At 39.0% G+C, this 19,432-nt stretch overlaps 1 protein-coding gene across 1 annotated transcript in view; it reads right to left on the bottom strand.

Moving 5' to 3' along the window:
- Window positions 1-5,571: 5,571 nt before the first annotated feature.
- LOC138967724 (myelin transcription factor 1-like) overlaps window positions 5,572-19,432 on the bottom strand; it is a 56,486-nt gene continuing 42,625 nt past the window's right edge. Inside the window, exons 15-18 of the mRNA XM_070340380.1 lie at window positions 17,439-17,501; window positions 14,328-14,438; window positions 13,603-13,766; window positions 5,572-13,154 (exon numbers count right to left, since the gene is read on the bottom strand). Coding sequence (XP_070196481.1) covers window positions 12,763-13,154; window positions 13,603-13,766; window positions 14,328-14,438; window positions 17,439-17,501 — 730 coding nt within the window. The 3' untranslated portion in view covers window positions 5,572-12,762. The remainder of the gene's footprint in view (window positions 13,155-13,602; window positions 13,767-14,327; window positions 14,439-17,438; window positions 17,502-19,432) is intronic.

Raw genomic sequence — 19,432 nt, 5'->3', positions numbered from 1 at the left:
AAAACTAAGCACTCAGACACTCAATAGCCCCCACACCACATTGATCTCTCCCATTCAAGGCTGCACTACACCCCACACCCTTTCATTTCCCCCAACCACTCCCAACTCCACCTTTTGTCTCCCCCCTATAGCTTGCCCCTAATTCATTCAGTATCCTGGACCTTTCCCACTGGTGATAATACGTACTAGCAAGACAAAGACTGAAATGACAGCATAAAATTGACACCAACTTGACATGAATGCAAAAATGATAGGTAACAAAGAAGGTTTGAGCGAAATTGGAAAGCTGGTGGAATTTGTCTGTTTATCTTGCTGTTGTAGTGAGGCTGTCAAATGTGTCTGACCTATATAAGGCCAAAAAAAAATAGGTCTGTTTACGGTAACATAGGCCAAAAAAATAGGGTCAGTAGGTCGGGATTTTATTTTTATTTTTTTTTTATTTTTTTCCAAAAAACCATATTTTTACGTTATTTTGATTTTTTTTTTTCCCCCCCAAATGCCCCCCAAAAGTCTAGGGTCGCGCGAAAAAAATAGGGTCGGTCGGGTTACCGTAAACAGACTTTTTTTGTGTGGCCTAACTGCTTTCTCTCCTGCGATTGAGGTCTAACGAATGACGTATCACAACGTGCGCGGTCGTCCTTGGCGGTCAAGAAAGCCGCGGGCGCCGCCGCGATCATTGCGCAGACGACACTTCTAGACCGCCAATATTTTTTGTGCGCATCACGTGCTCCACATAAATCACTATATACACTATATACACAGGACCTATCTGACGTCATCTCGAGGCATGGCTGCGAACACCACAAGTATGCCGACGACACCCAAATAGAGGATTCTGCTCCCCCCAGTGATTTTCCAAAAGTGGTTAAAAACACTGAGCGCTGCATTGAGTCAGTTAAAGACTGGATGATAGACAATAAACTCAAGCTGAATGACTCAAAAACTGAGGTGATGCTGTCAGGCTCAAGGCATGCTTTAAATCAGATTGACTGTACTTCCCTGACAATAGGCGACACTCAGATTGTTTCCCAAACCGCTGTTAAGGACCTAGGCGTGTACCTGGACTCTGCTCTGACAATGCAAAAACACATTAGTTTTGTTTGTAAATGTGCCTTTTTTGAGTTGCGCAAGATTTCCTCTGTCAGATCATTCCTGACACTCCAAGCCACTGTTCAACTTGTCTCCTCTCTGATCCTGAGTCGACTTGACTACTGCAACTCATTGCTTGCCGGCCTCCCCACTGAAGAACTTGATCGCTTACAGAGAGTCCAGAACAGTGCTGCAAGGCTCATTCTGCAGAAGTCTAAGAAAGACCATGTCACTCCCCTACTTACCACCCTTCACTGGCTTCCTATGAAGTACAGAATCGAGTACAAGCTCGCCCTGTTAGGGTACCGCTGTTTTGAGAAATCACTCCCCCCCTATTTGTCCCATTCCCTCAGTATCTACGAGCCATCCCGTTCTCTCAGATCCTCCTCTGAAAAACTCCTTCGCATCCCCAAAACCAGGACCAAGACCTTTGGTGAAAGAACCTTTAGGTACCAGATTCCGACCGTCTGGAACTCGCTTCCAAGTTCTATCCGTGACTCCAGCAGCCTTTCCTCCTTCAAAACCCAACTCAAAACATACCTGTTTCGTAAAGCCTTTGCTTAGCCTGAGTAGACTCTCCACAACTCTATTCTGTTTTGGAACTCTCTACCCTGTATGTGCTTTATGGTCTCTTTGTCAATGGTATCTTTGTGTGTGCGCGTGCGTACGTGCGTGTGTGTGTGTGTGTGTGTGTGTGTGTGTGTGTGTGTGTGTGTGTGTGTGTGTGTGTGTGTACTTTTAACATTGTACGCTAAGTTTTGCTTAGTGCTTGGGTTCTTGGTGTTATGTCTCAGTTAAATGTATGCTTTGTATGCTTGTTGATTTGTGCTAGTTTATTCTATAATGAATTTGTAAAGCGCCTGGAGCCAATTGATGGGACTCGCGCTATAGAAAAGTTATTTATTATTATTATTATTATTAAATCGGCCGGAAACAAAGTAATTGGGAAACCTGGATATAGTGTTCTGTTTGTGTTAGTCTCTTCGTAGAAAAACCTGTCACACAGTGTTGGTGCCACACTGTTCTGTTACAAATTGTCTAACGAACACTTTCCCACTGTACAATCCCGCAGTGGGGCACTGCGGTTATGAAATTAAAGGCCCCTCCTGTTTTTGGAACCGCAGGAGCTTTCTAGTTTGCTGTTAGGTAGATTTTTGGTTCCTCTTTCCTGTCATGCTCTCTCTTTCTTCATGAATTCTTTTCTTTTTTCTGCCTTCTTGCTCATTCACCTGTATTTTTTCCAAAAATCTCTTCTCTTGCCGCTTGTCTCGCGATTCATGTATAGTTTAATCTGTTAGTGTTCTGATGTAAGTCCAGCAGTAGATAGGTTAAGCCTATTTTAACATACTGGAAACTGGTAATCTTCCAGTAGGTATTAATTTAGTTTTACTAAAGCCTGCTGGGACACAAGTAATGGGTTAGTGCATTTGTAAACAGGAATCGCTTGACAAGTGGCCCCCTTCTTCCCCCCTTCCTCGTCCTGATATGGCTCTGCGTAGTCGGCTGGACGTTAAGCAACAAATAAACAAACAAACAAACCACTGTACAAGACTGTCTTGATTTACAACATTTGCAAGTGCATGACTGCTTTTCATTTTTTTAACTTTATTTGGTGTTTAACGTCGTTTTCAACCACGAAGGTTATATCGCGACGGGGGAAGGGGGGAGATGGGATAGAGCCACTTGTCAATTGTTTCTTGTTCACAAAAGCACAAATCAAAAATTTGCTCCAGGGGCTTGCAACGTAGTACAATATATTACCTTACTGGGAGAATGCAAGTTTCCAGTACAAAGGACTTAACATTTCTTACATACTGCTTGACTAAAATCTGTACAAACATTGACTATATTCTATACAAGAAACACTTAACAAGGGTAAAAGGAGAAACAGAATCCGTTAGTCGCCTCTTACGACATGCTGGGGAGCATCGGGTAAATTCTTCCCCCTAACCCGCGGGGGGTACTGCTTTTCATGACACCAACTAATCCTTCCAAAGATGTAGCCAGTCAGCAGTTATGTCCCTTTGATTGGAGAAGTCACCTTTCTTTGGCTGGACTCATTCTGCTACATTTTGCTCTTCTTCAACTTGAATTTTGAAGTTGTTAAAACCGAACTGTGACAGAGGTTAACAAGGATAGCTTAAATCAAAAAAGAGATGTACATGTAGTCATGACAAACTTTGCTTGATTACTTTTGGGGGGGGGGGGGGGGGGGGGATTTGAGGAATTGTAAAATGTTTGCTTAAAATATCCAGAACATGCTCTTATGTTGTTTCTCATGATACCAAATACTGCTGTAGTCTAGCTGGGTGTTCATCCCATGTTACAATGCAGCATTTTTTTTTTATTAGCTTTTAAAACAGTTAACTGTAGAGTCAGTGAAGTGGTCTGCAGTTCAGATCAAAATAAAGAAAAGAACAGTCTGCTGTCTGTGAAGTCTAAAGAGTGACAGTATCGTTTGTTTGTTGACTGGCTTTTTTGACCTCAAAGCTCCTTTCATTGGGGAAAATAAGAGTGTACGTTTGTCTGCCTTGGATTATAAAACACAAGATTCACTAAACGCTGAAAGTTTTTCCGAGTTAGCTAGTGATGGTTGCTAATCTGTTTTATTTTGCTAGTAATGTCTGTTCCGTCGTGTTCCAAATGCTCTCCGAGATCTAACCCCCCCCCCCCTTCTCACACATGCACACACTTTTGCCGCTAATGTGTGTGTCATTTCTCAACAACTGTATGTGTGCAAAATGTTCCAAAGCTTACCTTAATCTTGTACTGTACAGCTTGGTATTATAATGTTTTGTTGTGCATGATTAGTATATAATGTGATAGGCTTTTTCTGCGTGTTATAGGCTTTTTCCCCCGTATTAAAGGCTTTTCTCGTTTCCTGTTCATTCTTGAGTTGTCTTTCTGAAGGCTTATTTTCGTGATTGAAGAGTTGCCATTCATCTCGTTTGATTGTCTGCTTTAATTCGAGCTTTATGTGTTGTGCAAGAAAAATAATTCTGTCATTGAGGGGTTTGTTTTGTATGTTAGGTGCTTATGAGTGGATACTTTCGTATAAGATCCATAGTTGAATGCTTTCAAGTTTGTTTTTTGTGTTGTTGTTTCCTTTTCCCCCACTGGAATTATGTTTTGTATTGATGCATTTGTTTTTCCTCACAAAATGACTGAAGTGACTTATGTAAGAACAGATGTATTGGTTTCAACAACCCAAGCATGATACAGTGGAACCCCCATTTTACGACCTCAACAAATCTGTGAAATTCAGGTCTTAAAAAAGAGGGAGTCTTAAAATGGGGGTCAATTTACAGAGGTTATGCACACAACATCTGAGAAAACACGGTCTTAAAGGGGAGGGAGTCCTAAATTAGGGGGGGGGGGGGGGGTGGTCTTAAAATGGGGGTTCCACTGTAGTGTATTGGACCTGTTTGTGCATTGCATTTAACGAGACGCAGGCTCGTATTGACTGTTACAAATATCACAAAGTGAGCGTTGGTTTAGGTTTAGATGTCGTGTACACTCATGCAGCTAATTGTGTTTATTTCACAGTTTGACTCTTCATTTGGATTATTAACTTAAAGGTACAGTCCTTCTCGCGTAAATGATCACCACGACAGATCTGTCCAAACTTTTATACAGAATAAGACTAAGAGCATCCTTTCACATGGACGCACACCAAAAACGAAACAGCCTGCCTGCTTTCTCTGTAGACAAGGAAGTTTTGGTTGTATTTATTTCACAGATTGACTCCAGTGTCGGTTACAACATTAATTGTGCAGAGAACAGCTATGCTGTACATATTTGTTGAGTGTCCAAAGTGGAAGGATGCTCTTATCAAAACAAAAAACACAAAAAATAAATAAAAATAAAAAATAAAAATTAAAAATTAAATCCCTGCGCTTAGAACTGAACCCACGGAATACGCGCGATATAAGCCTCATATTGATTATCAAACGAAAAGCCTGGACTAATTACAAGAGCAGGAAGGTACCTTTGAAGATGTGACATGATTGTGCTGAATTTTCACATGAAACAATGCCAATGGGATAAATGAGTCATTTTGACACCATGAAATGCATGTCAATTATTACAATATAGAACCAAATAAAAGACTTGAAGTAAAATAGATTTTTTTGTGTATCACATCCTGTCTTTAGTGAAGCTTTTCCTTGGTTTTTGTGTGTATAAATTTCCCATCAGCCTTCTGTATGCTTGCATCTCCAAACTGAGTTCAAGAGCGTCTGTGTCTTTCTGTGGTTTAATGTCTGTGTGTGCATAAATCAATTTACGAATAATCTGTTCTTTCAAACAAAGATGCTAAATCTTAATTCACAAAAGTGCTTCAGGAGCACACTAAAATTATAAGATGCTCTTGCAGAGATTAAATGAAGATTTAGCAGGCATAAGATACTCTCTCAGCAGACACTGTCACAAACAGATTAAAAATAAAGCTACTTGCACACACACACACAAACAAGTTGCCTGTTAGCAGATGTCGCGCATTTATTCGTCTAAACGTAGCACAGAACAGCACAAAAAGAACACATGACCACAAAGTAGCCACTACATGCGTCGCTGGGAGCGGCAGTATGTCGACAGTCCACTCCATCACCTTGACAATAAGTTACTGTACAGAACAGCAGAAGCAAAACGCGTACATGTCACAACAAACTTTCCTTTCCTCAGTATTCTGTGAATGCAATATAGATGCATTCAACACCCCATCCTCCCTCCCTCCCTCCCACCCAAAACTAAAACCAAGCCAGTGTAAAAGGACTCTTCTGAACTATTCCCAAAATAACACTCAAAAGTGTTCCTGTTTACCTGATATGGTATTTTCACACTGTAGCCGAGTGTAGTTTAAACGAATCTTCGTCTTATGTCCTTTCTGTTTATTTCTGGCTCAAAGAGAACCTTTTCTCGGGTCCAAATATAAGAAAACACTTGACAAGAACAGAGATCATATTTTGGTCGACATGGAAAATCTAACTGGAAAGTTTACAGAGGTAACGTTCCATCCCGAAATCTGTAAACATCTTTTTCATAGAGGTAAACACATTGTCTTTCTTTCTTTATTTGGTGTTTAACGTCGTTTTCAACCACGAAGGTTATATCGCGACGGGGAAAGGGGGGAGAGGGGATAGAGCCACTTGTCAATTGTTTCTTGTTCACAAAAGCACTAATCAAAAATTTGCTCCAGGGGCTTGCAAGGTAGTACAATATATTACCTTACTGGAAGAATGCAAGTTTCCAGTACAAAGGACTTAACATTTCTTACATACTGCTTGACTAAAATCTTTACAAAAATTGACTATATTCTATACAAGAAACACTTAACAAGGGTAAAAGGAGAAACAGAATCCGTTAGTCGCCTCTTACGACATGCTGGGGAGCATCGGGTAAATTCTTCCCCCTAACCCGCGGGGGGGTAAAACAGTACTTTCCTTTCAATGTATACAACAGAACAAGCTTGATAAATTAGACAGCACACTGTGTTCTCTGTAGGTAACGCAACTCAACAAATCTTCATTCCACGAAGCCTCAAATATAGTTTCTGTACAGTGCGACAAAAGCGTGACCCAAGCTTTAAAATAATTTTACCCAGTCCACTCTTAAATTCTTGCAAAATCCAGCAGCTCAGAAAGGTTTGTTCCTGCAATTATTTCTTTACTTTTCCTTAATTTCATACGGTAATGAAATACTTGCAATTTTGTAAAAACTACATGCAGTATGTAGATTAGGCCTAAAAAAAAAAGAGGTGTGGTTACGGTAACCCGACCTACCCTATTTTTAGGGGCCGACCCTATAACTTTTTATTACATTTGTCAAAAAACACACACACACAAAAACAAGAAAACGAGTGCAGAAAAAGCAATGAAAGCAAAAGCGCCCGAGTCGCACACTTATTTCCCTGTCAAGTAGGTTTAATTTGTACACATTGGAAAAAAAAGTAAAACAAAAAAAAGTGATTGCCTACCTTCCTACCCTATTTTTTTGGCTATGTTACCTTAACCACACCTATTATTTTTTTTGGCCTTAGAAAGAGAAATAAAGCAGAAAAACACTGCACATTAATAAGTGAACAAAACTTGATCCCCTATCAAAATGCTTAGACAGCATGAAAGTCTGCTTAAATTTGATGCTTTCTGCTAGAGAATTTACCTTCCTTCCAGTAAATTGGGCAACGCTATCAACGCCTGCAGTTTTAACATCTGCTGAGTGTATACCTCTCGTAGCACGTCTGGGATATACACTTACTCTAGAACTGAAACGGACTAACAGAGAGCACAATTCTTAGACACGGTACGCTGAATTATGCACACTGTGCTACTTCCACACATGATTTTTACCCATAAAGTTAAAATAATCTTTGATGCTGCAAACTGAACATTTATACATGGTTTACCAGTTCCCACAATGATTTTTAACCACAAGTTGAAACCACCCTGGATACTGCAGGCTGAATACTAATACACTCTTTACCCTTTCGGGACATGATTTTTATTTTTTTACAAGGTTGAAACTAAAGCACAAATTCTTATGCATGCACCTGAACTTTGTGAGACTGTTGACTTTACACAACTAACCACCCTTCAATTCTGATCGTCACAGCATTCATGATCATTTTACATAATGTCACACTCTGTCTGCTGACGAGTAAATGAATGTACAGCATTGCAGCTTCACAGGACAAGACTACTTGGAACGCTGTGACTTGGCACAATAAGAACTATCTTTGGCAATGACTACAAGCATAGCAAGGAGACGAAGGGATGAAGTACTCAGTTTCACTACAGATGTCTCGGTAGATTCCAAGGGTGTTAAAGTCAATGGGGCAAGCAATACAACAAACCATGGGAAATGAGCTATTCCTAAGCAAGTTAACCATTTCAACGACAAGATATGGATCGTGGCAACACGTGCAGTCAATGGTAACAATGAATACAAATAAAAAAAAGAGAAGTGTAAGAGTGAATGGAACAGACTTTATACAAAATTTGAAATGAATATTCAGTCTCACAAATAGAATGCCAATGCCTAAAATAAGAAAAGGAATAAAGAGGAGGAATGTGTTATGAAGGGAGAAAAATTAAACCTGTGAAAACAAATCCGAAAAGGAATTTGGATGCACTGAAAAATGAAAAACCAACAGTTCTCTGACAATTCAGATTTAGTCACCAAAATAATACTCTATTGGAGAAGAGAAAAATCATGTCGTTTTGTAACCAATGTATTGCAGTATTGATGGATTGGTAAAATAAAGAAAATGAAAACGCTGAGTAACAGCGTGACTTCAGAGCAACATCGTACTACCATAAATAAAACTTCATTGACAGAAAAGTACAAAACATCAAGCTTCCTTTCATCAAACGATCACACCAAAAGATGAGTGAACCAACATGAAAGGCAGAGTACGATATGTAAATAACAACAAAACATAAACCATTACAAAACCAGATCCTGTAAAAGTACAAAAACACAGGCAGACAACAGGAGTAAAAACGTACCAGCAGGGTCCAAGATGCCTGCGTTAAAGTGCTGTGAATGAAATGTTTCACTCAACAATAAACTTTAAAAGTCAGTTTTCTGCCCTAATCAGATGTGTTATAGAGTATGATGACACATTTGAAAAGCTGTAAATATAGAAAATTAACCGTTTCAAAATGTTTTCGTCTTCTTCAAAGCATGCGCCTCTAATTTAACTTACAGATTTATGTAGGAAAAAATATCTCAGGCATGAAAACACACTACAACAAAAACTCAATCACAAGAAACAATTTTTTAAAAATAAATATTGGATACTTTTCCATCCCAAAAACAATGACACTCCTGTAACATACCAAAACTCAAAATTAAAAAGTACAAATACAAAGCTTGAATGATAAAAATAAAAAAAAGACAAAAGCAATTAAAACCACATAAATTAAAATGTTAAAAACACAACAGGGTCGCAAACCAATTGCACATAACATAATCCTTGTTAAATCATACCAAGAACTTGAGGACAAATTATTTGGCATAAAAATTAATCTTCAATAATCAACCAAAATTATCAGTGAGCTTCAACAGTAACAAATAAATGATCTTGAATGAGTGATCATAATGACTGCTGTCATTCATGTCTCTCTCACACCATCAACAAAATACCATTACATGTATTTGCTACACAGTTCTTCCTGTCAAAGCAATAATCCTCAAACGTCTCAAACAAACTTGAAGTATCAAATCTCCAAACCAGTTGTAGTTGGGAATGACTTATTCTGGTGAGAAAATCAATCATTTTCCAATGTTAAAATGTGCACAGAGATTCTAATATTTGCTAACACTTTATATGATTGAAGAAGCTGAGTTTTGCTTTTAAAAAACAGCATGGTTTTTTAAATGAGACCTTTTCCAGCAACAAATGCTGTGAGAGAACTCTTTAAAAAAGAATGCAACAACTTTACAGGTCATTTTAAAAATAGCTGCACAAGTTACGAGATAATATCAGAGTGTGTAACTGCAAACGAAGACATTATCTTTTCTAACCATCAAAGCAGAGAGATTATGTTTGAAAAAATGGCAACAGATTGGAATAACTTTGGTAAGAAACAGACCATTTGAAATAGAAAATACTCCCTACTCACCAAGTGATACTCTACACAGACAATATGTGAGACATCAGATCATAGTAATGAATAAATAAACAGGTCATAAATAATAAGACAACTGTAAAAATCAAATATAATGACAGGGTAAGTGTAAAAAGCCAATATTTACACATTCATATTGCACTAACAATGCTGCACAGTATTGCACTTAAAGTAAAACAAACTTAATAAATATAAAGACTGAACACGTCAAGCCAAAAGGCATGAACAAATGAACAAAATCATGAGCAACATCAGGGTGAAAACTTGCCACCACGAGTCATGATCAAGTGTGCCGCAAAAGAGGGTCAATATGTATTACAAACCAAACACAAATAAATTCAATGCAAAAGCTGTCTGAATAAATTAACTTCATTAAGCCTGGATATGACTGGCATCAAACAAATAAATGAATAAATAAACAGATATAAATGCTGACTGAACATTTCATGCAGGTCCTAAAAAGCTGGCATCTACAAGATCCCATTAAGGTATTTTATTTACACGCATATACTTTTCTAATTAACAGGAAGAGCAACTCATAAAGCATTTGATTGAATCCAGCACAGATTATTTGTATCAATAAATGGTTATCTTACACATTCAATTCTTATCCTACACATCATATGTACATTTGCAGCAATTCCCCAGTGATAAAAGACTACAAATTTTTAACTTTTTTAATGACAGAAACATAACAGCCAGAAAAAATACCAGCCCATAGCAATTCGTGTCGTGTGTACTCGAGCAACAGAGATAATTTATGACACATCATGTTCGACACAGACCACAGCATGGCACACTGTTCAGAGACAATGACGCTTGAAAAAATACAAAAATACGATGAATGTACAAGACATTTGAGTACAAACCAAAATTGAGTGGACAGAAAAAAATTGTGAGGTCAGATGCGAGTGGCACTTGGTTGTGATGATATTCTACAGTAGTATGTTCAAAACATTTATCAATCATTTTGCAATCAACAAATACGAAAGAAGCCAGCAACAACAAATATCCCACTGCCTTAATCGTCATCACTTCCTTTCCCTTCACTCAGATTTTATAAGACAAACAGCTAGATCTTGACATGATTTGTTTTGGTGCTTATCATAATAGATATAACACATAAAGATACAACTTTCACTTAGCTCTGATTTAACGCAGCAAGAAGTATGACGGTCAAGTTTATTCAGTTAAAAAAAATGCTGAAATAATATGACAGTTTCACAGTCCGAAGATGCAGACTTGAAATATTTCTCATTGATCATGAAGTCACTATGCACTCTTTAAAGCTATAAAAACCTCAGACAAGTTTGTCATCAAAAGTAAATCCGGTAATGCAATTTTTGGAGCAGCAAATTGTTCTTCATTAAGGCAGCTAAGGCTTGAATCTCAGTATACATGCCACTACATCTTTAAAATTCAAACAGTGATTTGATTTACAAATTTCAAAATTTACACTCCCGACTTGATTATAAGTTTGAGACAATGCCTTCGTTATGTGCCAAACATTACTGACCTTCACAATGACCAACACACGTCTCCTTTAACACACGTCTCCTTTTCTCCAAAAATCCATTGCACATTAAATTACCCAAGCACAATGTGCTGAGCAAACGAACACGGAACTACAAGCTAACTTTGTGCATTTTGACCAAAACGTTGCACACAAAAAACAAGCAGTGATTTCATGAGGTCCTTGAAGGTTTAGGGCCCAGACATGTAAGTGTTCAAACAAACATTTCATGCGTTCTTACTGTCCAAAAAAACACTACATCCTGCCATTTTGGGCTTTGGTCACTCAAAATCAACAAACATTAACAAAAATACTTCACCAATAAAATAAGTTAAAGCAAGCTCAAGATCATATCAATCATGACACAAAAATGGCACAGTTCGTGACAGATGAAAAGTGATATGCTAGCTATATATCACAATTACATTCTTTAAACAAAATGTCATCGTAAAAAAATGAAGAGAAAAAAGTTTTTCTCGACAGTAGAGATGCTGGCATTCTTCAATTCAATACTTTGCGGTCTGCAGCCTCAGAAAAGCTGGTGATGCTGCACAACTGGTCTTTTAAATAGCTATGCCTGATCCCTTCAAGGGCAGTTTCACCCAAAACTCCAAAGCTTACTGTGTTGCACATGGCTAAAGAAAACTCTCATGCCACATGGTGAGTTTTCCTTTGATTTTTTTCTGTTTGGAATGAAGCTGTTATCAAGCTTTTAAATTAGGAATAAATAATTAATGAAGAAAACAATATGATAATTATGCATTAATGAAAGATTTTCTATCTTTTAACAGTTGTCTTCTCAAAACAAAGCGGGCTTTTTTACAAATCAAACTGAAGCCCATAACTGTATCCAATTCTGACAGGATAAACAACTGTCAATATGATAACGCTTGGAATGTGGCACGCAGTATCTTCCATTATGAGGAATGTATAATATAAATGTGTAACATAAGAAATCGCCATAGAAAAAGAACTATAACAGAAATCACTGGAATGATATTTTCAAAAACTGCAGCTTCTTTCTCAAAACAAATAATATGTAGATCAACCAGAATTTGTGGCAAGAAAAATTCCTTGTCAAAATGGCTACACCAAAAAGAAGCATATTCCAACTTTCTTGGAACAATACTGTATATTGTTATCACCAATGTTCCTTTCAAAACAAGAAGGGGAGAGTCAAAAAAGAAGACAAAAACAGCAACCCTCTCATTCTGCACTTTTCCAAACTGCAACAAACCAGCACTCAAAAGCCAGTCCCATTCACAGATCAGTGAAAACAAAAAACAACTCAAATCTGTCAAAAATGATGCAGTATGTGCAAACACACTATGCATATTTCCCCTACATTTCAGCCAGTGCTATATTGAGGCGATGTATTCGAAAGAAATACTCATCAGTGCTGAATCCCAGTGTAACTCAATTTTTGCCAGTGCTGAATTGATGGCACTGAAGAGAGAAACGTTTTCTGTCTCATCACTGTTCTCAGTTCAACTAAATTTCAACCTGTGCTAAATTTATCAGCAGGGAACCTCAGTTGACCTCGATTTCTGCCAGTGCCGATTTGATGGCGCTGAAGAGAGAAGAATTTTCGGTGGTGTGATTGTTCACCCCGTATAGCCTCTGAATCCTGCTGACAAAGCTCATGAGGTTTTCACCCGACAAGTCAGCTTGTTCGTGGTCCGGGAAGGGAACGGTGCGTAGACAGGTAACCAGCTTGGTCTGGAGTTCCGCCAGGTAGTCGCTGATCTCGGTTTCCCTGGGTTCTAGGTGGGTCACCTGATTGTTGTAGGAGTCCAGGGATGATTCGAGATCATTGACCTCCATCCTCAGACCCCCCACCTCCTCTTCCATCGCTTCGTTGGCTGCGCGGATTTGTTCGATTTCAGCGTCCAGTGTTGCAAGGTCTTCTTCGCTAAAAAGATCTGAAAACACATTGTAAACAACAATGTAGTTTGCATATGAAAATCTTGGCCTAAGCCTGTCTTTGGTGGTAAAATCCTACATGCGAGTAAGTAGTAAAAATAATATATGCTGACATGGTCTGAAGTAACTATCTCACAGCCACCTTGTTTTCCTTCTGGAGCGGCGGCGCTCGTGGACGTACCACACACCTTGACGATACCAAGTTTAAAAGCTGTTTTTTAATTGACCCTGATGCATCCACCTCATACACAAACACAAAGACTGCTCAACTTCTCCTGCATATGCCTTCATGTGTAAGTGTGTCAGTTGTGTGGTACACTCCATGACTTCAGCAGCTTGATAACTCCCCAAAACATTTTAGTCCAAGAAAAAAAGCCCTTTATGTCATCCATCCACATCCAATCACCCCCCCCCCCCCCCATATATAAGTACACAAAGACAACTCACCCTCCCCTGCATGTGCCTTCAACTGTAGGTGTGTCAGTTCTGTGGATGACAGTCTGGCGCGTCTCATGGCTGACGTAGCTCTCGGACACCCCGACAGACTGCGGTGTGACAGGAAACTGCCGTTAATGTGTCCTGACCCATCACAGCCAGGGGTAGGACAGGTGCTGGAACAGAAGAGGATTTTTTTTCTTCAAATTTTGAAGTAAGCGCATAAACATTGTGACAGTAGTGACTGCAACACCAAAGAAATGGAAACAGCAACATTCTGTTAAAAATTATAAAACGCAGATGCTTTGCAGGCATTAGCTCAAATAGTTCAGATAAGGAGATACACTTCAAGCTGTTGCAAGAAGGGGGGAGGGTGTCTGCATTAATGTAATCTAATCAGCTCATTGCTTGTCACCATCTTGTAACTTTTTCCCAGGTTTGGAGAAACACAAAATGTACCAATAACAAAAATAATGATAAAAATGTTTTAAAAAGGAAGAGATGAACAGAACTAGTACTGAACCAAAAAACACCAAAGTATCTTTGACCAACCAAGTTTATTTTATTCTTAAAGGGTATTACAGTAAACAAATTCGAAATAAACAGCTTAGGGCTACCAGTGCAATGACTTCAAGACCAACAGAAACTCACAATACATGCACATCGAAACAGAAACTACAACATGGAAGGCAGAGGTGAACGAGTGAAAGAAAGACAAGTAAATGCAGGAGATTTACATGGTTCCCTCTAGTTTGGCTGATCGTGCCAGGATGGGGTCTTGGTTCTCAATGCCAGCAATGAGTTGTCGCTGAAGGCGCTGTTTATTCGCTAGCGGACAGCCTGACGCACTGAAACATACCAAAGTGACTACATGTAAACGTATGTCAGCTGTAGCTGCCCAGTTTACAATTCTGAAAGCTAGGCTACAATCTGTTCTTTACTTCCTAAGACCTTGATATTTATGGCTACTTCAGTGCCTTATGCATTCAGTTGGCTGACATGAAGATTTCTGCAATAAGCCTTAATAGACTTTATCTGGAAATAACTTTGTTAGAGTTAGTATGCGTTGTGGAAGAGTTGTATTTCTTGAAGATGAGGCAAGCAGTAAACACAACAAAAGCATCACAGCAAACAATGAGCTTTACAGTTCATGTTTTCAAAAGAAAAAATGATCAATATCGCCTGGACACTACATCTTCGATCCAAAAAGTGTTTCAGAGAGCCAAGTTGAGTGCTTTAATGGCATAAAATGTTTGAATGAAATGACACCAATGATTGTTTTATTTGGGGTACAAACATTAGTTCAATAACTTTTTTTCTCAGCATAAATAGAACAAAACCAACATCAATTAAAACAACATTTCTTGAAACACACACACACACACAGGCGCGTACGTGCACTCACACACCCACGCACACACCACATATACTAAATCTGGTGCCAGGTTATAAATACATACACATGCACAAACTGCAACAAATTAATGAAAGCAACCTGACTTCTGTTTCTCCTAATTAAAAAGGAAATGATGTCGTATTATGATTTACTGATCAACACGTACATGTAACCATCAGGGCTTTCTGCATTGAACTGTTCTTCCTTTCTGCTCTTCACCAAGCTAATCATTTTCCTTCTATCAAAGCATGAGCTGTAAATAATTGAGCTCTTTCAGTGAAGATATTTTTGGAGTCTTCAAAATCACTTTTATCAGTATTGTACACAAGGACATTTGGAACTTTTTCTTTCCAATGACTGCAACTTGCCTATGCTACAAAAGCAAATGAGCAAAACACCTGTGGATGATATACCAAAAACACATTATTGTAAAAACGCAACTTTGGCTGACGCGAGACACATTGTAGAATGGCAACAGGTGCAGGACAGCAGCATCACTATAATACTTTTTTTTTTTTTTTTTAACAGGAAAAACATCAGTATTATAAACATTAAAGGCTGCAAAAAAAAATTGAAACAGCAAATGTAACACCAAAAACCTCACACAAACCAAAGGTACACAAAGTCAAAACCGACAGGGATTATACTAGCCAAAATAATGCACAACAGCACGCACAATAAGCACTGTGGTTGTGACAAGAAATGCATGTATTTACCGTAACATTTGGTTACGTTAAGCACTTAGTTCCTAACTCACCATTAGCTATTCTAACTAATTTAAGTGAATAAATATCAGTGGTACTTGTGAAGCATTGATACCCAGGGGACCAGTGGAAAAGAGACCTTGTGCTGCAGGTGTCCTGTCATGGCAGGTATATTTTAGTCAACTTAATAGGCAGATGGATAATACCAGGTTTCCTTTATTGGGAGGTGTGCTCTCATGGGAGGGGCCTCACACCCCAGTACCACAAAAACAATGCTATAGGGAGGTGTGCTCTCATGGGAGGGGCCTCACACCCCAGTACCACAAAAACAATGCTATAGGGAGGTGTGCTCTCATGGGAGGGGCCTCACACCCCAGTACCACAAAAACAATGCTATAGGGAGGTGTGCTCTCATGGGAGGGGCCTCACACCCCAGTACCACAAAAACAATGCTATAGGGAGGTGTGCTCTCATGGGAGGGGCCTCACACCCCAGTACCACAAAAACAATGCTATAGGGAGGTGTGCTCTCATGGGAGGGGCCTCACACCCCAGTACCACAAAAACAATGCTATACAAAATTAAAATATCAGCTTTTCAACTGAATCTAACTTCTAATCAATATAATTAAGTCTCTGGTTACAACTCTCCCTTGTTACAAAACAAGATATGATGGCATATTGATATAGATCAACTGGCATCTGCGTATGCTGGGTAATGTAAAGGTGTAAACTTGTGCAGCATGAAGAAAGTGAAGGGCCTAATCAAGGGCCAATCCCATGCATTGCTTCAGCCTCTGAGCTGTATCATATTTCAAAAGTACAATGAACCCCCCTGTTTAAGACTGTCCCCATGTAATTTTAAGACTTCCCCTTTTTGAGACCCTGATTTCTCCGATTTTCCCTTCATGGCCTCTGAACATTGATCTCCATTGTAAGACTCTTCCCCTCTTGAGAACTGATTTTCTCCGATTTTCCCTTCATGGCCTCTGAACATTTATCTCCATTGTAAGACTCTTCCCCTCTTGAGAACTGATTTTCTCAGATTTTCCCTTCATGGCCTCTGAACATTTATCTCCATTGTAAGACTCTTCCCCTCTTGAGAACTGATTTTCTCTGATTTTCCCTTCATGGCCTCTGAACATTTATCTCCATTGTAAGACTCTTCCCCTCTTGAGAACTGATTTTCTCCGATTTTCCCTTCATGGCCTCTGAACATTTATCTCCATTGTAAGACTCTTCCCCTCTTGAGAACTGATTTTCTCCGATTTTCCCTTCATGGCCTCTGAACATTTATCTCCATTGTAAGACTCTTCCCCTCTTGAGAACTGATTTTCTCAGATTTTCACTGGTCTTAAAAGGGAGAGGGGCAGGGACCACTGCACCCCAAGACAAAAGTTTACCTAAAAGTTTTGTTCAATACATTAATAAATTATGCTTGATTGCTCAACTGGAAATTGCGCCCCCCCCCCCCCCCCCCCCTCCTCCGACTTGAGCTAATTTACTGACAATTAAGGACATTGTTACGTTGAGAAAATCTTACAGTAAAATAACATTTATAGTCATCACTCCAAAAAAACACAAATGAAGGTAACATCGAGAAAAAAAATGGTGCAACACCATAAAATCCAACAGAATCACTGGGATCGTGTACAACAATTAGAATACCAAAAGACAAGACCATCGAAACATAAGGCAAAAACCGACGGTGAGAAGACAACACCACTATGTAAGTATAGCCACCGGGTACCTGCGGTGAGTTAGATATTTCCCCGTTATATGGCCTGTGCCATCGCACCCAGGAATGGGACATCTACAACAAGATCAGCCACATTCAAATACAAATAGACCATAACTAATCTCATCAATAATAAAAAATAATAAAAAAATTAATAACTTTTATTAAAAAAAAGAACAGAAATGTAATCAAATTTTCAAAAAAAGCACTTTTAGTCAGGAAGAAAAGTAGCAGAGTAACTCCCCGCTAAAAAGAATGGGCAGAAACAAGTCAATATTTATTCAAAATAGCATTTTTGCAACTACAACAAAACAAAAATAAAAGCAATGTTGTCAGATAGTTGCTTAATTCCAAGGTAAAAGCAAGGGGTGTGACAATATGATTTAAAGCTTCAAATAATGTCAAGTAAAACAATAAAAGACCAAAGCTGAAAAGTGATTATTTTGTTCACTATGTCTATATTTACAAAGAGACATTTATTTGCACGCACGTACACCCACACAACTAGAATGGACAAAAGTGATAATGGGTTTGCTTGAAGGAATGAAGGTTGAAAAGCTGGGTGGCTGAGTGGTAACGCACTTGCGCTCGGAAGCGAGAGGTTGCGAGTTCGACCCTGGGTCAGGGCGTTAGCAATTTTCTCCCCCCTTTCCTAACCTAGGTGGTGGGTTCAAGTGCTAGTCTTTCGGATGAGACGAAAAACCGAGGTCCATTCGTGTACACTACATTGGGGTGTGCACGTTAAAGATCCCACGATTGACAAAAGGGTCTTTCCTGGCAAAATTGTATAGGCATAGATAAAAAATGTCCACCAAAATACCCGTGTGACTTGGAATAATAGGCCGTGAAAAGTAGGATATGCGCAGAAATGGCTGCGATCTGCTGGTCGATGTGAATGCGTGATGTATTGTGTAAAAAATTCCATCTCACACGGCATAAATAGATCCCTGCGCCTTGAGTCCAAGTCTGGAGATACGAGCGCGATATAAGACTTCATATAAAAGCTAAAGAAATCTTTTACGTCCATTAAAGAAAAGAAAATGTACTCCAGTAGAAAAGAGAAAACTAACCTATTTGAAAACATTGCAACGAGCAATGTTGAAAGTCAAAAAGAGGATCACCCCAAAAAATGAAAATGAAAGTAAACAGCAACAATCTGTAGTGTGAATAACCCGTTTTCATGATGGGAGAGCACCAAGAAATTCCTTTTAGTAAGCAATACAAAATTTACTATAACTTTTAAAGGCAGTTTCCTTCCCATGGTATGCATACAATTCAACTCGCCATCCAAGATCTCAACTTGGACACAAAGCAAAAATCAACAGTCCGGGTGTTAACTGTGCTCCGTGGAAATTCATTGAGGAAGCAAAAAGAATGTTGTGTCTGAATGGAGGGAAGGGCTTTCTTTATTTGGTGTTTAACGTCGTTTTCAACCACGAAGGTTATATCGCGACGGGGAAAGGGGGGAGATGGGATAGAGCCACTTGTCAATTGTTTCTTGCTCACAAAAGCACTAATCAAAAATTTGCTCCAGGGGCTTGCAACATAGTACAATGTATTACCTTACTGGGAGAATGCAAGTTTCCAGTACAAAGGACTTAACATTTCTTACATACTGCTTGACTAAAATCTTTACAACTTAACAAGGGTAAAAAGAGAAACAGAATCCGTTAGTTGCCTCTTACGACATGCTGGGGAGCATCGGGTAAACTCTTCCCCCTAACCCGCGGGGGGTGGAGGGAAGGTCTTATCTCACATAAAAGCCTGTACATATGCGAAATGGTGAGCCCAACTGTTCATGTGGGAAGGATAGTGCCTTTAACAAACACTTGAGGTAAGTGTACCAACAAACTTCCTTACAGTAGGCAGGAAAAAAACAAAAAACAAAACCTAACCTCTCAACACCTCTTAATTTGTACAAAAACCAAATCCAAACCAGACTGATAATATTCCAAAATTAAAATGTCATTGCAATCCTTTGCACCACTCACACAAAACCACAAGCA

This window comes from Littorina saxatilis, linkage group LG5 (assembly GCF_037325665.1).
Source record: "Littorina saxatilis isolate snail1 linkage group LG5, US_GU_Lsax_2.0, whole genome shotgun sequence".
Lineage (NCBI taxonomy): Eukaryota > Metazoa > Mollusca > Gastropoda > Littorinimorpha > Littorinidae > Littorina > Littorina saxatilis.
This window is presented reverse-complemented; position numbering and strand designations above follow the sequence as displayed.